The 19784-nt window shown below is 43.9% G+C and overlaps 1 protein-coding gene and 1 long non-coding RNA gene across 3 annotated transcripts in view; one reads left to right on the top strand and one right to left on the bottom strand.

Annotated features, from left to right (window-relative positions):
* DRC11 (dynein regulatory complex subunit 11) overlaps positions 1 to 19784 on the bottom strand; it is an 81881-nt gene that overhangs the window by 4343 nt on the left and 57754 nt on the right. The window contains exons 11-17 of one of the 2 annotated variants that reach the window (XM_015867813.3): positions 19641 to 19736; positions 16097 to 16155; positions 14472 to 14554; positions 12239 to 12346; positions 9292 to 9491; positions 3481 to 3567; positions 770 to 947 (exon numbers count right to left, since the gene is read on the bottom strand). In XM_015867813.3, coding sequence (XP_015723299.2) covers positions 770 to 947; positions 3481 to 3567; positions 9292 to 9491; positions 12239 to 12346; positions 14472 to 14554; positions 16097 to 16155; positions 19641 to 19736 — 811 coding nt within the window. Of the gene's footprint in view, positions 1 to 769; positions 948 to 3480; positions 3568 to 9291; positions 9492 to 12238; positions 12347 to 13310; positions 13558 to 14471; positions 14555 to 16096; positions 16156 to 19640; positions 19737 to 19784 lie in introns of those variants that run through there. The other variant, XM_085552864.1, reaches the window with a different exon arrangement.
* The window catches only part of LOC107316401 (uncharacterized), a 62257-nt gene that overhangs the window by 4198 nt on the left and 38275 nt on the right, over positions 1 to 19784 (top strand). The gene's annotated exons all lie outside the window — the stretch shown is intronic.

The following is a 19784-nucleotide window of genomic DNA, read 5'->3' as shown; positions in this document are numbered from 1 at the left end:
ATGGACTTCAAACACAGTTGCATCATTTTGTAACGAGATGAAGATGTGGAGCAATATTGTCTGGTTTACTCAGAGCACAATTGTGAAGTGAGGTCTCTGGACTGAATGTGGTTTCTTTTCATTCTGTATTCTTTTGGGATATGATCCCACCAGAGATCAGTGGCATGAAAGGAGTCTGTTCTCCTTGATGTGGTGATCAATAGGGATATTCATGCTAGGAACTTCTGGTGGGAGAAAAATGTACCATTGAGAGTCCTGGCTTAGAACTGTTTGGTATCACTGTGAATAGTCCTAAATCTTTCTTCCACATCATCTTTAGATTGAACCTCAACAGCCCTTCTACTTATGAGTCACCACATCCAGACTACGTAGTAACCAGAAAAGCATATAAAACCACATGATACCATCAGGAGAAAATGATACCTGTGGGAACAAAAGCCCATCTACCAGCCACTTCTGAGGGATGTGAACAAACTACCATTTTTCTTGCAGTAATTCACATTATTAAGTGCAATATGGAACCAGACACAGTCCTGTTCATGGAGAGGCCCATTGTTTAGAATGCGGAGATGAGATACGAGTGATGGAAATTCATGTTCCCCGTGTAAAATGAAAGCTTTACAAATGTGCCTTGAAATGGAACCCTATCTATCACTCAATAACAGCGTGGGTTGTACTCAGTGTGCTCCAAACAAGCTTGTGGAGAACCAGTTCTGAGGATGAGCAGGCAATAAGCATGGATGCTGAGCAGCAAACTTGAGATACTTGCCAAATCTAGAAGCATAGTCAGGCCGAGGGATCAGGATGATTTTTTGGTAAACTTTGCAGAAAGGTTTGATCTTAGCATCAAAGGGCCGGCTGCTGGTCCCCACTAGCAGCACTCTGTCCTCTGCTCTCAAAGCCTTCAGGAGTTTGGGGAGCATCTTTTCCAGACGTTTCGGATTAATCTTCAGAGCGCGCATGTGAATACAAGGAGGAAAGAGCTGTTATCAGTACTGACAATTTAGAGTTAATGAGGTGAAGTAACAACTGTAGATATGAATAATGTAGGGATGTGTGTTATACATAGACATGCTATATGCAATGGGATTTGGGTTTTTTTTCCACTAGTTTCTTTGCATTTAGTACAAACAGACTAGATGCTCAACTTAAGTAGGAAACCTTTGTCTTCTTGCAAACTGATTTCTGCCCAGGGATTTGTGGGTTTCAGTGCTAGTGTCTTTTATAAGTGCTTTTGCTGGCTCACTTCTGTAAAGCAGTAAGGAGAAAACAACTCGTTTAAAGTAGGAAATCCTCATTTTTTTAGTTCAAGAAATATTGCTTGGACCTGTGCACTTGGTGATCCCTAATGGATAGAAAGAACACATAACATGGCCTGGAATTCTCATAGTTCACAGAGGTTGTCATCTACCAACCCCTACTGGTGTTTTCAATATGAAAAACACGCCCCCTGATTTCTTCTTTGATTTTACCTTGCTGAGAATCTCAGCCCTTTGAACTCAGGACTCAGATCTTCGTGACAATTGCTGTTTGACCTTATTATAACTATTCAACTCTTATCTGCAGAACAGATGACTGCTGAGCAAAACTTTTCACTGGCTACTGAAGTTTGATGAGGGTCGAGTGGCAATCGGTTGGAAGAAGCTTCATCAAATTGCTGTGGTGTTACTCCACAGATGAATATTTGGGTTAGTGGTCTACTATTAGATATGAAGGTTGGTGGCCCTGCATGCAGCAGGGGGTTTGGAGCTTGATGATCCTTGAGGTCCCTTCCAACCCAAGCTTTTCTATGGTTCTGTGTATTCAAAAAAGTCTGACTTCAAAGCCTCTCCAGAAATAACTGAGGCTTAACACCTCAGTGAATCACACTCAGTGGAGAACCTTACTCCAGGTGTGTGGTTTTTTGCCATGCAGTTGAAGGCTACCTTGCCTCAATTTCAGATCAGCTTTCCTTAAATTAATAAAGTCTTCTGCTGGCAAAACATGCTCTGTCAGAAGGTGCAGAGAATTATTAAATCGTTTGACTCTTGTCTCACAAAAATAGGTCACAATTTATCCCCTACATTTAGAACACAGTTTTGTGGGTGATGTGATATTCATGGTTTCCCATTAGTTCCTCATTTGTTATGGGTGCTCAATTGCTTAGCCTGTGGGAATCTTAGTTTTCAAATTATAAGTGTTAGAGACAAGGGAAAGATTCTACTCTTGTGTTAAGCCTATTGACTGGCATCTGTGTGCCAGCAGCTCCTGCTACACTTTTGAAGGTAATGTGTGTCCAGAGTGCACCCATTTAATGGATATGTACTGAACGCTGATATTATCTCCTCCACCTTGAAAGAAATATATCAGTAGCAAGAGGACCTGTCACAGAGGCAAGCTAGGATCTCAGCCATTGTGTGCACCTGAGCTGGAGAAAAGTGGGGTGAATGGTGAAGGTGACCCCTATTTGTTTAAGTCTGAGTGGCTTAACTGCTTGCATGTCATCCACGGCAACTGGGTTACCATAATGTATTTGATACCTGACTGCTCTGCACCCTTTACAGAGGATTAGACAGAGACTACTTTTTTATTTTTCCTTTCAAAACAGATAAAGCTCACGAATATTCCAGGCAACCTTTGGCCTCTAATCTTCATTTTCATCCCTGTTTGCACTTGAACGTTTGCTCCTAGTGTAAGAACCACTAGAGGGCATCAAGCCCCGCACACCCATGAGCTCACACAGCCCTCTCAGCACTCAGAGGCCTCATCCAATGTGATGGGGTCTTCCAAGTGACCAGGCTTGTGTCCATCACGCAGCCTAAACACAAAGCACTTGCCTTAGGGGAAAAACAAGTTTAACGTCGTGAACTATTTTGCAAGCTGCAGGAATCTAATCAGGACTTCAGGTGAACAACTCTGCTGTGGTGGCTGAGTTGCTGTGCCTATAGGGCAGTGTTTTAATTTTCTTTCTGGTGGGGAAGCTGCACAAGACAGGAAAGAATGGAAGCAAACAGGACTATGGGGAGCCCAAAGAAAATGATCTGTAAACATAACAGATTAATATATGCTCTTTGCTTTCACAGTGGAAATTTATCCCCGTTACCTTATTGTTCACTTCGGCTCCATCCAATTTCTCAAATTAATAGACCCGAACAATTTAAGCTCAGCTTAACTTCTAGTTTCTTGCCTCGTGTTTTGAAATTCTCCATTATTCTCTCCTGCTTTTCAGTGCACTGATGAGCAGTGACTGGACTATTTTTAAATACAGCAAGTACGGCTGGGTAGGAGAGAAATGTGACTTCTTAAGAGCCACCGAGAGGTCACAAGACTCTCTTAAAAGTAAAATAAAACACTTCAGTGAGACAAGTGATGATCAAGCAAGCTTCGGCAGGTCCAGTCATACGGGTATGTGCTGAGCTGAGAAATACGCCTGCTCCTTTGTGTTGGCTGTAAAGCAACAGGGGAAATTATCAGCACCAAAATGAGAAAGGAGCACCTCACCTGTTCTTCAGCCTTCGGTACTGTTTTGTAGAATGGTTTCTCCGTGTCTCCGATCCACATGACTGAAGGCTGCATCTGCTTGGCCACCTAAGAGACAATGGGAGAGAGAATGCAAGAAGTTGATTAAAATGGCTACAATTTCATACCTGGGTGCCTATAATTATGCTTCCGAATCCATATTTCAGCAGTTACAATTTGCTGGGTTTATTTATTTCACCCCCCCTTCCCCCTAAAATGAGCAGCACTTGTGAGCAGTGTTGGCTCTGCACTGTAGTGTTGGCACATCAAACAGATTCTGTTTAGGAAGCTAAAGGTGGGAACTCATCCCAATTTGGATCATTCTGACTTGTTGTGCTTATGCTGCACTTCCCAACCCAAATTCAGCTGCAAAAGGAACCCTTAAGCAAAATAGAAAAGCCTGAGAATTAAAATGGAGCCTGTTAAATTGGAAGGGGGGGGGAGGGAGGGGGAGAGGGGCAATAGAAACGGGCTTTCCGGCTCCAAAGTCAGAGCACTATACCTCTGGTTCACAGCAGGATGGCAGCAATGCTACAGGCTTCTTCACATCTTGCACTCTCCCTATTGCTATAGAAACGCCAGTGGTTTAGACATTCAGCTTGCCAAATTTTAATCACTTTCCAGTGGCTCTCAGAGCTGTGCTGGTTTGCTCAGCAACAAAAGTGACGGCTTGAGGAGTCAATGGGTAATGAGAAGGCATTCTTCTCTCCTGCTTATTTCTTTTTTTCCTCCCTCCAGTTGAAGCTGCTGCTTTCAGGAAGGAAGCCTACAAAACCACTAAGTTGTGTACATCATAAGCTCAGTGCCTGAATGACAGCTGGAGTGGGAAGAATTAAGATGTGAACATCTTCCTTCAAAGCACCACAGTTCATTTTTATGGCCAAGAGCACGGCTGTGTCCGTGCAGTAAAAATGCATTGAAGAGAGAGGAAAAGAATGGTAGATGAAAGCGGTGAGGCTTGTTTGCTCCACCGTGCTGCTGCTGGGTGAAGTGGAAGCAATGCCACCTTCAGCACGTGGCACGTTATTTGCAGGAATGTGTCAGCCCTAGAACATGTCAAGTGGTACCTCCAAGTTCATTGAGGACAGCAGAGCTATCTCTTTTGTTGGAAGGCAGAGCTATTCAGCATTAATAATGAAACCCGTAGATGGTTTTATGACAAGCAATATGAAAACCCTGCAGGAATGGATATGTGGGCCTCAGCAGTAACGTGAATGTTTATGGATACAACTTAAGGGGTAACTTCTCAGCCTAGCAAGCAAGCAGGAGGGAAATGACAGACTGAAATAGCACAGCTTCCCACCTGAGGTCAGGCACTTCTTATCTACCTTCTATTTATCTATTTTCAGAGGTGTGCTTTACATATTCCTACAACCTCACACGCTCTGCAAGGCACATCAGAGGGGACAGGTTTGTGGTTGCACTGAGCAGAGCTATGCAGCAGCATTCCTAAGCTCAGGGCTTTCTGCTGGGCATCCTGTTAGTCCAGAGCTCACACACCTGCTGGAAGTGCAATCAGCCCTTCTGATTTGCAATTGCAGGTGAATTCAATTAGCTTTTAGCTGCTTATAGGCAGTCTTGAAGGCAGGTGGAAGAAGGTTATGGCAGTTACAGCAGATCCTGTGCTGGAGCTGGAAGGGGAAGATTCTTTGGATAGCTCAAACTCAAGAAGATCAGAAAGGTAAGTTGTGATTCATTTATTAATAGCAATGTATGTTTTCTTGAAGGGCAGTATTTGTGCTTTAAGTGCTATGGAGTCTGTGGGTGCTCTGAGTCAGAGATCCTCCCCAAACTCAGCACTGCTGAGGGGAGCTTTCTAACAGTGGTTGACCTCCATGCTGATGTGGGTTGTTTCTCTGCTAAAGCTGATGCAAAGCAGTGCTGCGTGTTTCCTTCCTCTAGAGAACAGTCTCATCCTGGTGGTTTTGCTCTGTATGTTGCCGTAGTTGTGTGAAGGTGAGAAGTAATGCAGCTTTTCTGCAGTATTTTTTCTCTACTTGCTTGTCTGATGCTGCAGCACAATGTGACGTAGGGAATAAGGCTGGGGAAGGTCATGGAGACTATTAAGCTGTTGGCAGTGGCTGAGCTCTGCTTATGTGTTTCAAAGGGAGTTGTGATGTCTTTTTAGGGCTGTTGCAGTCTGGAGGGAGCTTCCCCATTTGGCTCAGAGGTGGTTCTGTGGTTAGTAACCTTCAAACAGCCTGAAGGCTTTAACCAGCCCAGAGTTGCATTTTAACTGCTAAGGAAGGGCTCTCACCATTTTCACACCTGTTCTCTTCTTTTGTTTTGTACCCTAGTTAAGTAGTAATACCATGAACACACTCAATGCCAGCTGCCTCTTAAATAAGTCCTTCCTTGTGTGTTCTGTGTTGGAGCAACAACTTGGATGCAGGCTGATTGTGGCTCTGGGCAGCCCGGTGTGTGGTTGGCAACCCTGCACGTAGGGGGTGAAACTGGATGATCCTTGTGGTCCTTTTCAACCCAGGCCATCCTATGATTCTATGGATGTAGGCTGCTTTGTACCTTTATCTTTCTAGTGCTGGTAGGCTGTGATCTAGCAGCTCAAACACAGTGCATCGAGTTCTGTTGTCTTCTCCAGATGACAGATCAGGCTGCCAGAAGCATCTCATTTACGCTGTTGGCAGATATGCTGCATGTCCCTATGAAAGCGCTTCATCTAAATTATCCACGGACAGTTTGAATCCATGGATAATTAAATGCGCTGTACGTAATTAATTTGTAATTGAAATGTTGTTAGCTTTGCTGCATTCTCCCTGGTTTGGAGGAGCTGCCAGCAGATGGCTCCTTCACCCTTCTAATCCTGCCCAGCATCACCTTAAGGTTTGGGTTTCTAGCAGGCTGTGCTGCGGCAATGTAAGAATCCTTCCTGGACAACTAGAGGGAAGGCTGATAGTGCTGTTCCCACAGCTCAGCTGTAATGGGAGTCCCTTTTGACAGTGAAATGTTCGGTGCCCTCAGGTAAACCGTTCTTAGTTCTTCAGATTGTCTTAAAAATGACCTGTCCAGAGGGACAATGCAGCAGTGGTTACAAATGAATAAACCCGATTCAGTGTGAAAAGAACCAACGCTGATGAAATTATGTTGCCACTCAGTGCAAGGATTTTACCATTTAATCCTAAATCAACTAAATCACCTTTTTTTGTGTAAGATATTTGCCTCCAATGTGCTATACAGCGTGACCAAAGAGCCCGATAATGCAGTCTCCTGACGGTGATGAAATACCTGTAGCTTGCTTGCGCTGCAGAACTGGGCAGTGGAACTTTTGCATAGAGATGTTAATCCCCTCGTTACTGTGTCCTTATTTCCTCCTGATCACCTTTCCCAACCTTTTTATCTGGTCAGTGCTGTGTCATTCTAGTAGCGATTGACCTGATGGATGCTTGTATTGCCTCGGAGTTGAGCCTTGTGTACTATTTGTGTTTTACACCATGTCTCGTCATGCCATCTGCCTTTTTCTTTCCTCCACGAGCCTCTGTGGATCTGATTTTGTTCCTATGCTTCCTTCCCTATTTTTCTTCACGTCTTGTCTATGAGCTGTAGCACAGCTGTGTTGGTTTGTGATGAGAGAGCTGACCCTTGATTGGTACAAGCTAGCAGAGAACTCCATTTGAGTTCAAGCTGGCTTAATGCATGGGAAATGTGGCTTTGCTGAAATGTTCTGGGATGCTCTGGTTTGAGCTTTGTGTCTTTGTTTGAGACAGATCCTCTTCCCAGAAGCAGAGTTGACCTGGTAGGCTTTGTGTCTTTATGGAGAATGCAACTGTCAGAGCTTGGTGCTCCCAACTTTTTTCAATAGGCAGATTGAAATGTCGGGGCTTTCCTGCTCTGGTTTGAGGAGTCATTGCCCTCTTGTGACATTAAAAATGCACACTTTGAGCAACACACGTCTCTCTTTTGGATCAAGGCTGGTATATGTCTTGTAGTCTCCTCCCAGAAATAACAGAGGGGAAAAAAGAAATGGGTTTGGCTCTTGTCTGAAACAAATGAGCTCTTCATTACTTTTTTCTTTCCCCGGTGCTATTCATTGGTTTAGGGCATCTCCATGAAACAATTGCCAACAGCCAGCACTCAGTTACAAAACTTGAAGGAAGGGGTAGGGTTCCAAGCTGCCAAGGACAACCTACTCAGCTCCTAGTGATGGCAGCTGGTAATGTAGACCAGATCGAAGGTGGGAGCTGACCTAGTTGTGTAGACCAAGCTGGCTTCCAGCCTGGCTCTGAGAATCTATGCAATCCAAATCAAAATAGTGAGGGGATTAGACAAATTAGCAACACAGCCATGGGGATAGAGGTGGCAAGGAGAGGTCAAGCACCCAAAGGAGTGGTAATTAAGCACAGCTGACTTGAATGATGCTAAGACAGGTGTTATGCCATTATGAATGGGTAGAGGAATTAACATGCAAAGTATTCCTTGGGAAGAGGGAGTGCGCTGTGCTATTTTGTTATGAGAGAAATGGAATTCAGAGCAGTGCTGCTGCAGTTGGAACAAGTCACCTGTTGGTCACCTGGAGCTTATTTAGTGTGACTGACTGTGAGCAACTTGCATCATAGTGCTCTGTGGAGGAGAGCCAAAGTATCACCTATGCTTCTGTAGGGGCTGCAGTAGAGAAGTATTAACCCGCCCCCACCACCACCACCTTAATTCATTCTGCTGGAACCTTCTATAGGTGTAAGAATGCCGCCCTCTATTCTCCTGTGTTTAACAGCCCTGTGCTCCAGCAGGGACTGGATAATGGAAGGGATGGTGTGTGTGTGCTGTGCCTGCAGTCAGACATGTGCTTTCATCAATAGCAAAGCACAGAAAGTCAGTAGAGAAGGCTGAGATGTGGGGAGGAGAGAGTACTAGCTCAGTCTGGTGGCATAGGGAATGCTAGACAGTGCTAGTGTTACAGCCTAAAAGGGCTATGGGTGCAGCTTTGACCAGCAAGGAATGGGCTCCTTGGGGTTTGCAATGCTTTTAATTGTGAAACCTGTTTCTCCTGGGGATGGAGGCACCTGCCACGAAGGCTATTATAATGCTGGCTTTAATCAAGTACATCTGATTGAATCCCGGGGAAAGCCAATCTGAATTCAGCCTTTTAGCAGGCCTCTGATGGGGGGAGAGGGGAAATACAGCATTGGGCTATTCCTGGTGTATATGCTGTGCTTTTTTGCCTAAATGCATTTCTTCTGGAAATGTTTACCAGCTTCCTTCCTTAGCAGAAATCCTGCCAGGATAGCATCTCATGATGAGGATTTGGGATATGTTCTTCACAGCTCATATGCCTTCTTTCATTTCCAGACTTCTTATGTGTTTCTGTTAAAGTAATCTTGAATTGAGATTCTCTCTTTTGAAAAGCTTGCTGATAGGTAAACGGAGAGCAGTACAGGGGAGAGCTGCTTTGCAGCAATGGTCCCAGGGAGGAGATTTGTGACCACCTCCAGTCTGGTATGTGATTAAAGGCTGCATGAAACGCATTCCTGACTGATGTGCACATAAACAGAAAGCTTTGTATCTGATGCTTTTCATATTGGAGGTAACATAAAGCTTGTAGACATGTTGATGTGAAAAGTATGGCTACTACAAGGGATTTCTCAAGGGGTGTTCCATCCTTGGCTGTCAGCAAGTGGTTTGAGAGGCAGGAAGGGAGTTTCAAATCTAGACTGGCACTCCTTTATGGATCCGGTGTAACTGATGTACCTGCTAAACAAGGCTCAGGACCAGGAATCATAAGGTGTTCCTCTTTTACATCTTCTGTGGGAAAGCTCTAGAGCAGTACAAAAAGCACAGTACCTTGAGAACCATGTGGAGCATCATCTGCAGGCCACTCTTGCCTGGGTACTTTGCAGCGATGTTGGAAGGGGATAAGTTGAAGAGGTTGGCTCCTGTTTCTGTGCAGATAGCATGGACCAGCATCTTCTTCCCAACACCAGAGGGGCCAGCTAGTAATAAGGCTTTCACCAACGGAGCCTTCTCGTGGGCTGTTTGGGAGCCTGTAGAAAGTCATATGGTGCTGTTATTGTTTTCATTTAAGTCTTCCATAAAGGTACTGAAACTATTCTACCTCTTCTCATCACGTTAAGTGTTTTATAATGTGAATTCACTGTTTTAATATAACACAAGAGCTGTGGAGTTAACTTCTGTGTAACCAGTGCTGTGGCAATAGCACACTTGAGTGTACAGTTGCTAACTAATGACAAGCAAAGGCCTAGTTAAGAGATGTTCCTGTGACTTTAAGCTTAGCATTTGTCAGAGCAAATCTTCCTGAACTTGGACAAAGGTGTAGATTTGTGCTGCACGTGGGACTAGCAGAGCTCCTTCCTGCTGCTGTCTGACATGATGCTTTCCAGCTTTAGAGAAAATAAGCTAATGGGACTATCTATTACTGCTGCGTTTGTCAGTGATTTTGAAACCAGATGTTACCATGCATTTCACTTTCTCTTGTTTACTTTCTGCCTGCACCTCCATTTTTAGGGCGCTTTTCCTCTCCACTGAAAACAAGTAATTTTTTGAACTGACCACATTACTTAGCCTAGCCCTGATCTAGAGTCTTTTATTCCCTATATCCCTCCCATGCATTGCTGCTGGGTGTCATCAGCTCATCTGCAGAGCAGTGTGTGTTATCCCCTAGCCTGGGACGTGGCAGCTGCATGTTGCAGAGCAAGTGAAATCTCTGCTTGGAGAAAGTGGATCCATTTTCTGTTCCCTTTGGCTGAGCATTTCTGGTTGCTTTGCTTTGCTTGCATCGAGTGCTCAGCACTTCCAAGTGTGACTCATTGCCTGCTCTAGGTTTAAGTTCAGTCTGGGCTGTAAGGTAACTGCTCCATCACTTGAGAAAGCCTGGCAGAAATACTTGCAGCACGGTTCAAGTGCTTGATGGTGATAGAAACTCAAGTTTTAAGAACTTCCTTTCAGAGAAGGGGTTTCTGATAAGGCAGGCAGGTAGGCAAGAGTGATACCAAACAACAAATCCAACTTATCTGTGTTCTGTGGGTTGGACTCTGTGCATGGATGTCAATGAACCTGGTGCTAAGATAAATGCCATTATTTCAGTGCCATGAAAGATGTAGTGAAGCTGTCAGCCACCCAGCTTTTGTATAAAATGACTAAATATTAATAATCTATTACTATTATACATAGATGTATTATGGAGGGGAGCAGCAAATTCCTCTATAGGTTAAAGATGATGTGTGTCTTCTACCATTGTCTCCTGCTTATTTCAGCTGCTTGTGTTTTCAGTGCTGTTTCAGCTGGAACTTTCCTTGCTATCAGGTGAAAACCTCAAGAATAAACTACACACAAGGATATAATGATTAACTAGTTCTGAGACCAATTAAGTGAAATGTCATCCATAACGTATTGCCCAAAAGGTGAAACCGTTCCTGAGATTTTCTTGGCTTGGGAAATATTTTTTTACTCAAAGGCATTTTTCAAGCTGCTATTGCAAGTATGCTGTTTGTTGAACTAGTGCAGGGTCTCTTCTCCTTAGATGTTTTTGCCAATTTCATAAATGGTAGAAAATTTACAGGCTTCCTTCCCCCCTGCTTTGGGAGTGTCTTGGGGCTTGATTTCACTCGATTAGATGGTGTTAAAACATAACCTTGGAGGAGTTATCTGATATGTGAAAAACCATATGGAGTCAGTGCGGAGAGGGATAACAGCTCAAGTCTTCCAGCTGACTGCGGTCATTACTGTGGCCAACCCCTGAGCATTACCCCAAACCAGATGGGAAGACTTTGGCTAAGGAGAACAGCATTGGTGCTGGTAGCATTGTGTTCATTAACTTGACTCTTCAGATTGAGCACTCTTCACTTGGGGGTAAGGGATGATTCTTCCCAATTAGCAGCCAAAGAAGGGTCATTGCACTGAGCCCTTCTGGTGGATGGTGGGTCCCTGTTGTGCGTGCACCCCAAGTGGCCCAAGCGCTTGGAAGGCATGCACAGAGCAAGGAAAAGCAGAGGGCTGTGTCATCTTTGCTACATTCACCAGAATGAGAAGAGCTGAGATGTTATTCTGCCCATATTGAGGGGGTGAGCAGATAGTGACACGGCCTGGGGGTGGATATGCCCAGTTAAAATCTTCCCCAAAATCAAATCTCAAATTGAAAATGATGAGAGTGAAGGATAAGAGGCCCTTGAGACAAGCACTTCTTGCAATCAGCGGAGCTTGGCTTCATGCCATTCCCAAGCAAAATATGAAGCAGATTTTTACATTAAAAGAAAACAACCTAACCCGGCAAAGCTTTGCTGGATGCTGCTTAAGTCTGGCTTTAAAACTGCAAGGGCATATTTAAGTGCTCTCTCTGATGTCCAAAACATACTCAGATTAATTCCTTAAATGATTGCATTGTTTGATACTGAGTAACATTAGCCAGCTTGTAAAAGGTAAATTGCAACCTTGGCCCTTCCCTTAACTTGATTAATTTTGATCACTGGAGCTTGTTTTAGTTATTATCTTTCCCAAGTGATTTCCTTTTATGTGCTGCCATTCACAAACTGTTAACATGAGAACAGAGATGGTATGGAAACACAATACCTGACAATAGCATGTGCAAGCTCCTCGATGCACTATTAAAATGATACGGTCTTCACTTGGAATGCCTAATTGAAAAACAATTATACTGCAAAATGCTTTAGATTACCATTAATCAAGCCCTGTCAAAGCTAGTAAAAATGCACGTTAGCGACAGGAGGCAAAGCCATCGTAGCCTGCCCTGCAGTGATTGCTACAGTGCTCTTACCTAAGGGTAGTATTCCATACAGTGCTACCAGCTGTCTGATATCGGCGAGAGAGGGCATGGGCTCTACATCCACCTGACACAGTGTGGTCCCCAGATAGCTGTACTCGCCTGCAGGAAGGAAGCATGGGCTTAATCAATGTGACAGTGAGTTGTTATAAAATGCATAACTCAAGGAATTTGGGACTGCCATAGGATAACATAATGCTCTCAGTAAATGCTGAGCTATCATGGGATGGACACTCAGATGGGGCAATATTGGGAATGTGACCCTGAGATGCTGGAAAGGGGAATGCAATGAGGAAAATAGCATTGAATGCACTATGGGCTCTTCCTGCTAACAAGGCTGTAGGTATTCAGTCAGTCTTGAGAAAGTTATTCAATAAACTTTGTGGAGAAGAACCATTAGTATTGCAGCAAAGCATGCTGCTGGCAAGGGGCTTCCAGACTTGGGGTTTTGCAGGGCTGGTGTGCTGGTGATCTACACTCTATCGGAAGGATTTTGATAAGGGAGAGAGAGACTAACAGCCTTATCTCCTGACTGCTGTGCATTTCAGCTTTGTTCTATGTAAGGCATTTAAGAGCTTCACCTCATTTGGTGGGGATTTTGCTTTGCAGTTCACCTTCTTTGTTCAAAAACAACCCCAAAGATGTGAAAAATCACTGACATTTACTGAAGTGATCTAATCTTGCCTCAGCTCTTGTTACAGAGCTGTAATCACATTGCTTGACCTGTCAAAGTCCATCTAGAAGATGAGTGGGAAACCAAAGACCCAAAAGGACAGGCCACAAGCAGGAATTCTTGTGATAACTGAGTTGGTGATTGTTTCTTAGTGTAAGTTATGCGTAGTCACAATGAATGTGGATGGAAAAACAACAGCATTTATGTTCTATTGGAGATAAAAAGGGAAAGCGTGAGGGCTTTCAGAACCAGTGAGTCAGTGTTGGCCAAGTGAGAAAATTGGAGTTGTGCTTTGGGGTAGAAAGGCAGATGAGTTGTGGTGCAACCACCCCTCCCCTCTGAAGGATGAAATTCATTTCAGGTTTTATCTTTTATTTAAGGAGAAATCAAAAGAACCGGATAGGAATTAATCTTCACAGATTTAATTAGAAGGCATCAAAGGGTTTAATTGCAACTGAACATAAATCACGGTGGATATTCTCTGACTAATTTAGATAAGGTCACCAAGAAAATTAGTTCAGCGATGTCAGTTTGTCATAGAGAGGGATATTTTGGTGCCTTTACTCGCTGTACAGCACAATTCCACCCTTTGTCCTTTACCCAGGAGCTGGGAGTGAGTGACCTTCCTTGGGATGCAGCCCTGCAGGAGCAGAGCAGATGAGGACTGATTTTTCTGCAGTCTTTGTGCCCTTGGATACTTAAAGAGAGAAATGTAGCATTAAAAACAATTACTTTGAAGTCTGAAACCTAGGCCAACTTCAAATAGCTTCTGTGCCTTGTTCTGGCAGCCTTGGGAGTGTGACTGATTGCTGTATGGAATAGCAACATTGGTAGTCTGGGCCACCTTGGTACTAGGACATGTTGGGGTCCTGTCATGGGTGTGGGCAGCTAGATGGGCAATGCTATGCTCTATTTTTATGTCCAGGATCTTCTGCTGGCAGGGGGTGTTGTTGATGTGACTTAGGGCAGCCTTTGTATTGCAGAGAAGCCAAGGTTCAAACCTCCCTTGATCTTGAAGATGGCCCAAGTTCATGCCAGCTTGCTCCCCAGTTTGATGTTGTCTGCTGTTAGTTATTATCTGTTGGCCAAGATGTGTTCTCTAAACAACTGCACTTGGGATGTCTGCTGGACAGAAATGACCTTGGGAAGGACAGACAGTACTGCTTGGGCAAGAGGGTTCTGAAATGCAGAACTAGGCAGAGGCCTTCTATTTAAATACCCAGATACATCTCAAGGTTCAGGGAGGTGGAGGAAAGGGGGTGAGTTTGCTCTGCCTGCTGTGCTCCTCAGAGGATGCCCTGGTTACACCTCAGATGGCTTGTGTCATCCCAGACCACCCAAGGCCTCCAAGTGCTTGGAGCAGAACACCAGCTCAACAAGCAGACCCAGGCTTCAGGGGCAGAAGTGAAAGGCACGAGGCACCCCTAAGGAACAGAAGTGATTTGCATTACTCTTGAACTAATTCTTGGCAGGAAACAGGGGTTGGTGAACCTTGAATGGCTGAGATTTGGTCTGATTGAACGTCAAATTTTAGCTGTAAATTGTGTACTTTACCAACGTAGTCGGAAAGATTCACTGGCTTGACTTTTATTAGTATTCCTTCTTCAGCCAGTTCCCTGTACAGAGAATCGATGGTCCTGTGGGCAAGAAGCATCACTCAGAAGTTATGGGGCACTGTAAATAAGACTCAGTCCTTCAGCAACTAAGCTAGCTTCACAGTTATTTATGCTTCCCCTCCTTTATAAATGCACCTTGTAGCCCAGAGTTTGAGGTGATTAGCTCCATCAATATGAAATCCATAAGCATTGCTTTGTGTGTTATGGCAAAGAGTCCTTTCCTACCTCTTGCACACTCCTGCGCTGCTCCCATTGCCAGGTGGGTGATGCAAGATCAGTTATGACTCGTGTAATAGACTTGTTCATTAATATCAATTACTGGGAAATTATTTTTAAATTATACAATAATAGCTATCCTAACACTACTATACCTATTCACTTAGCTCTCCAATTAGTAGTAATTCATTAATTCTTCCTGGAATTTATTCTGTTTACAATAGAGTCACCTCATCAGGAACGTACTGGCAGTGGCTCAACTGAAGCAATCAGTGGTCCATCTACTGCAGTGTCTGGGTGATGATGGCCAGAGGGTTGGGGGAAAAGCATACATATTCCCATGGGGGAATAGCATAGTAGAAACTATGATATAACTTGTGCAGGGGAAAGGTTTCTTCCTGTCTCTACCAGTGGTTGGTAGAGGTTTAATGTGCTTTATATTTGTAGTCAGTTTCCTCCTTAGTCTCTCTTTTGGAGACCTATCTAAATATTAACATCAGTGACATTTTTTTGGCATAAGGTTTGACATGGATGCAAGGACTTCATGAAATGAATGTAGCTGTCTGAAGTTCTTGTTATACTCTTAGTGTAAACAATACAGATCTGAGCCTTTCTAGGTCTCTTACCATACCAGCACTATACACATTATTTCATTTCATTATCTAAGCTTTTTCTTTCTGCTGCCTGTCTCATTGGGATATCCTGATATTGCTACAATAGGAAAATGTAATAGAAGCTTTCAGCTGGGCAATAAACCCTACGTATGTTTGAAGTTTATAGCCTTTTTCCATTTCAGCTGGGAAACCTTATGCTTATGCAGTGCTTACAGCACAATTAATACAGCAGTAGTAATAAGAAAACACCAAACCTCAAATCATCCCTGTAAAACAAGGTTGTTTATGAGAGCAAGGGTACACAAAAGGCTGTGAAATCCACTAGAACTCATACAGATAAGACTGATTTATGCAGTGTGTGTTTTACCTCTGAGGTGTTGATTTATAGAGTACAGGGCTGTCTGCAGCCTCTCTTATCAGACTGCAGCTGAGATGGGAAATCTGTCAGCCAGCCCAATTGCCAGGTGCTTCTGCACCTGCAGACCCAATTGCAAATAGCCCTGGGGAGGGAGGTGTCATACTCTGTGTTATATATCTGTGGCTCTACAGAGTGGAAATAACCACACTGAAATTAACAGAGACTAGCTCAAGTTGAAGAATGCACCTTATTTGTGTGTGGTGCTGGAGGTGGGCTGTGTACCCTTACAGCAGTGTTCTTTGCCCTGTTATCTGGGGGTACTGCCCTTTCTGGAGGGCAGCAGAGAGGTAGCAGAAAGGTACTATCTTTATTTACCTGTCAGGAGTCAGATCTTTCTCCAGCTCAGATAATTTCTTCTTCCCCCCCTTCTGTTTCTGAAGACCACAGAGAGAGGCAGGAATTAGTGGCATTAGTACAGATATATATGTATATAGTTATATATACTTGAACCTACTGAAGTAACATGAGGACTGCATCCAGTATTTGGACACGATCCTCATTATCAAAGAATCCAAAAGGAACAAATCAGACTTTTGAATGCTCTTAGGTAAGGAAGTCATACCCCTGTGTATAAAAGTGCAGTGCATGTTCATGTTTGGAAGTGCCTCACTCATGGGAGAGGTAAAGAAGCTCTGGCTTCTTTAAGAGCTTATCTCCCTCATTCCTGCGGTTGGGCATAGCCTTTGCCTACAGAAGAAAAAGGGTGTGGGATCCAATTTGCTTCTCCAGACCCTGCTCATGTTTTTCATGTTGTATTAAAATGCACATGCAGTAGCATCCCTAAGGTCCTCTGCTTGAGCAGGACCTGGAGCCAACTCTCCTGTCTGTCCAGCTGACTTCCCAACCAATAGACATCCTTTCTGCTCTCGCTTTCCTAATGCCTTGGGGGAAAAAAAGCTTGAGGAGGTCAGAAGAATGTGACCTGCTCTTCTCTTGATGTTTTTAACACACTTTTGCTATGTTACATCTTAGTTGGCTGCTTTCTTTATACACTGATGGGGGAGGAAAACACAGTAAGATGTGAATAAGTAGCATCTGGATCCTCCATTAATTAGAGCTTATGGCATGTAAGATATAGTTAGGGTTGATTAGCAGAGGAAAGCATCATTAATCCTTTTGCCACGTCAGCACCCAACCCTGGTGTCCATACAAAGGGCTTCTGTGGCACTACACACACAGGACCTCTACAGCTTAAATTTAGGTATGTACTTAAATGGGTAGTAGATCAAGACAGATTTTTTTCCCTTAGAATGTGCATATGGGCTTTTCTCCTAAAGAAAAGGAGCAGGAAGAACGAAATATGTGCCATGCTGCTTCAACAACTGAGGAAATACTGAGATGCCAGCAGTTTATTTCTCTGTTCATCCAGCTTTGTGTCTTTAACCCTTCTTCCAGCAAGTCAGACACTGATTATTGTGGGGTCTAGCTGGGAAGAAAAGCTAGTTTCTACCTATGCAAAGACACTAAGCATATGCTGAATTTATTGGCCAACTGGTGGTGTCCTCGAGGCAGCTTCACCAATAAATGCAAGACAAAAATGTACTGTGCAGGGGGAAAAATGTGTTTTCCTAATCGCATCGGCATTTATGGGGAATTTGGCAGACACTGAGATGCGATAAGGGGAAATATGAATTGTAGACAATGGCTTCCCTCCAAAATGCCTTGCTGGGAGCTGCTTTTATTTAGGAAATGATAATGTTTAATGAATGTGAACATGCTCATCATTTATAATGGAAATCTCCTTGCTCCTATCTCTGAAATGTCAGTCTAGTTTCTGTTTAGCCATCCGTTCACTGGGTTATTTTCTGCTTTGACACATCACTGTGTAGTGAACTGCATTTGTTATTACTTGGCAGATGACAGAAGACTCTTCCGTGCTCAGTGTGGTGTCTTGTCTTGCTGTGTGGCCTCAGGAGAATGTTTTCAGTAGCTCAGAGGTTGCCATGAGCAAACATGGCCCTGATTTGAGACTGCCACCAACTGGGGGGGAAAAGCAAAGAGAGGAGAGTGCTCTTGTTGTTTATGGGAAACAAGTGTCCCAGACTGTGAAGTGCTGGGAGTGGATTCCTTGGATCACTTGTGATGCTGGGATGGGAGGCTGAACTTCACTGGCTACAAAAATCCAATGGGGATTGTGAATCGGTGTTCTCAGACCCATCCTGTCTTTAGTTCTGGCCTTATTGCAGTTTTGCTCTTATCAAGTCATGTTAGACTCCTTCTGTAGCAGCTGCTACAGTCAGTCTCTTCATAGAATCACAGAATGGCCCAGATCGAGAAGGTCCGTCTGAAAATGGTCTGGTTTCAACATCCCTGCTGTGTGCAGGATCATCAGCCACCAGACCAAGCTGCCCAGAGCCACATCCAGCCTGGTCTTGAGCACCTCCAGGGATGGGGCATCCTGCTCAGTCACAGTGTCCCCTGAAGGAGGACATTTTGTGTTCTGGACCATAATAACAATTAACAGTGGAACTATCAGTAGCATGGGGTGCTTCCAGCATAGGCAGGGGCATGTGGGCTCTGCCTCAAATGACAGCAGTTGGTCTGTTGTGAGTCAGGTGCAGTCTAATCAGTTTAGGTGTTACCAGACCACCTTAATGATTTTGGAGACCCCTTTGTGATGAGCAGAGCAATCTGCCTTTCCACATAAGCTTATCATTCCAGAGGTGACAAATGGGCTTTTTATCTTCAGATGCAGTGAGAGCAACTCTTGATAGGGTGAAGTATCTGCTCTTTAAGTTAAGTGCTGTTTGATGGTTTGGGAGGTTGTAAATCAGAAGTCTTCAAACAGCTTTGCATAGGGAAAACATGTTCTAAATCGGGTAGCTCCTTGCAGTCCCCACCATTCCTTTATAAAACTATCTGAACCAATGTTTTTCAGAGGAAAACCTTTAGGGAACTTATTTAAGTAGCACTGCTTTTCCTTCTTCCCCTCCCCCCTTCTCTCTGGCTACTGGAACAACACGGGAAAACAGAAGTTAAATAAACTCTCACCACCCAAAACCACCCCAACGCCACCGAAGAAACAAACTGACTTAAAGCTTTAAAATCATGATGTGACATTTTGAAGCAGGGTTTTGTCCAGCTGATCTCAAGCAGCTCAACACATCTGCCTAGAACAGCTCACATATTGCTGCAATATTCAGTCTGGGCATCTTAAGCCTGGCTATTTTTGAAACTGGTTTAGAAACCCAATCAGTATCACTTTTCAGAGTCGCTCCAGTCTTTCATTATTGAATTGCCCTTGCGCCTTCGTCAGGTGAAAGAGCATTTCTCAAGATAATTGGAGTAGAAGTACTGCAAAATCCAATATTTGCACGCTAAAAGTATTACAGAGCTGGAACACAACACGAGATTAGGGTTGGCTGTTTGCCCTGTGCCTTTTAAGTGCAACTGCTGATTGAATGGTAGGGTCTGTGAGCTCCCAGTTATTTTGTACTGACACGATCTCCAGTTTAAATGGTTGGGGAAGGAACTCTGGGAACCACAGGCTATGGGATTTTGCATATGGCAGTGCTGTGCAAATAGGTGTGAACGTGATGTGTGGTTAACACATTAAAATAATGCATGTCTGTAACCTACTTGATATGTTTAAATAAACTTGGTTTAGTCACACGTTCCCAGCTCCTTCAAGTTCTCAGCTCCACTAAGTAGCCATGTAGTTCATTAAGGTGCACCTGGCTGGATGTTAGCTCTGTGTTGCTATAGGGAAGTGAAAGGTTTCACCAAGGCATTAGAAGTGGTTGTTTAATGTACAGTTACCATTCTGCATTTGGTGTCCACGGGTCTAACTCTTGCACCGATCACACTGTGGGCAGAAAACTGATGCTTACTTCAGACTCTCACAATTTGCTGCTCTTACCTTTTCACCCTTTTTCCCCCTTTTCTTTTTGCCACTCATCTCTCCATCCACGGCCAGCTTGAGATTCTTCACCTTTTGTTGCATCAGTTCATCCACCTGTCCAGACACACACAATTGAATCTTTCTAAGTCTTCTTTTCTCATA

Source organism: Coturnix japonica, chromosome 7 (genome assembly GCF_054131305.1).
Source record: "Coturnix japonica strain WE chromosome 7, WE-NBRP24, whole genome shotgun sequence".
Taxonomy (NCBI): Eukaryota; Metazoa; Chordata; class Aves; order Galliformes; family Phasianidae; genus Coturnix; species Coturnix japonica.
This window is presented reverse-complemented; position numbering and strand designations above follow the sequence as displayed.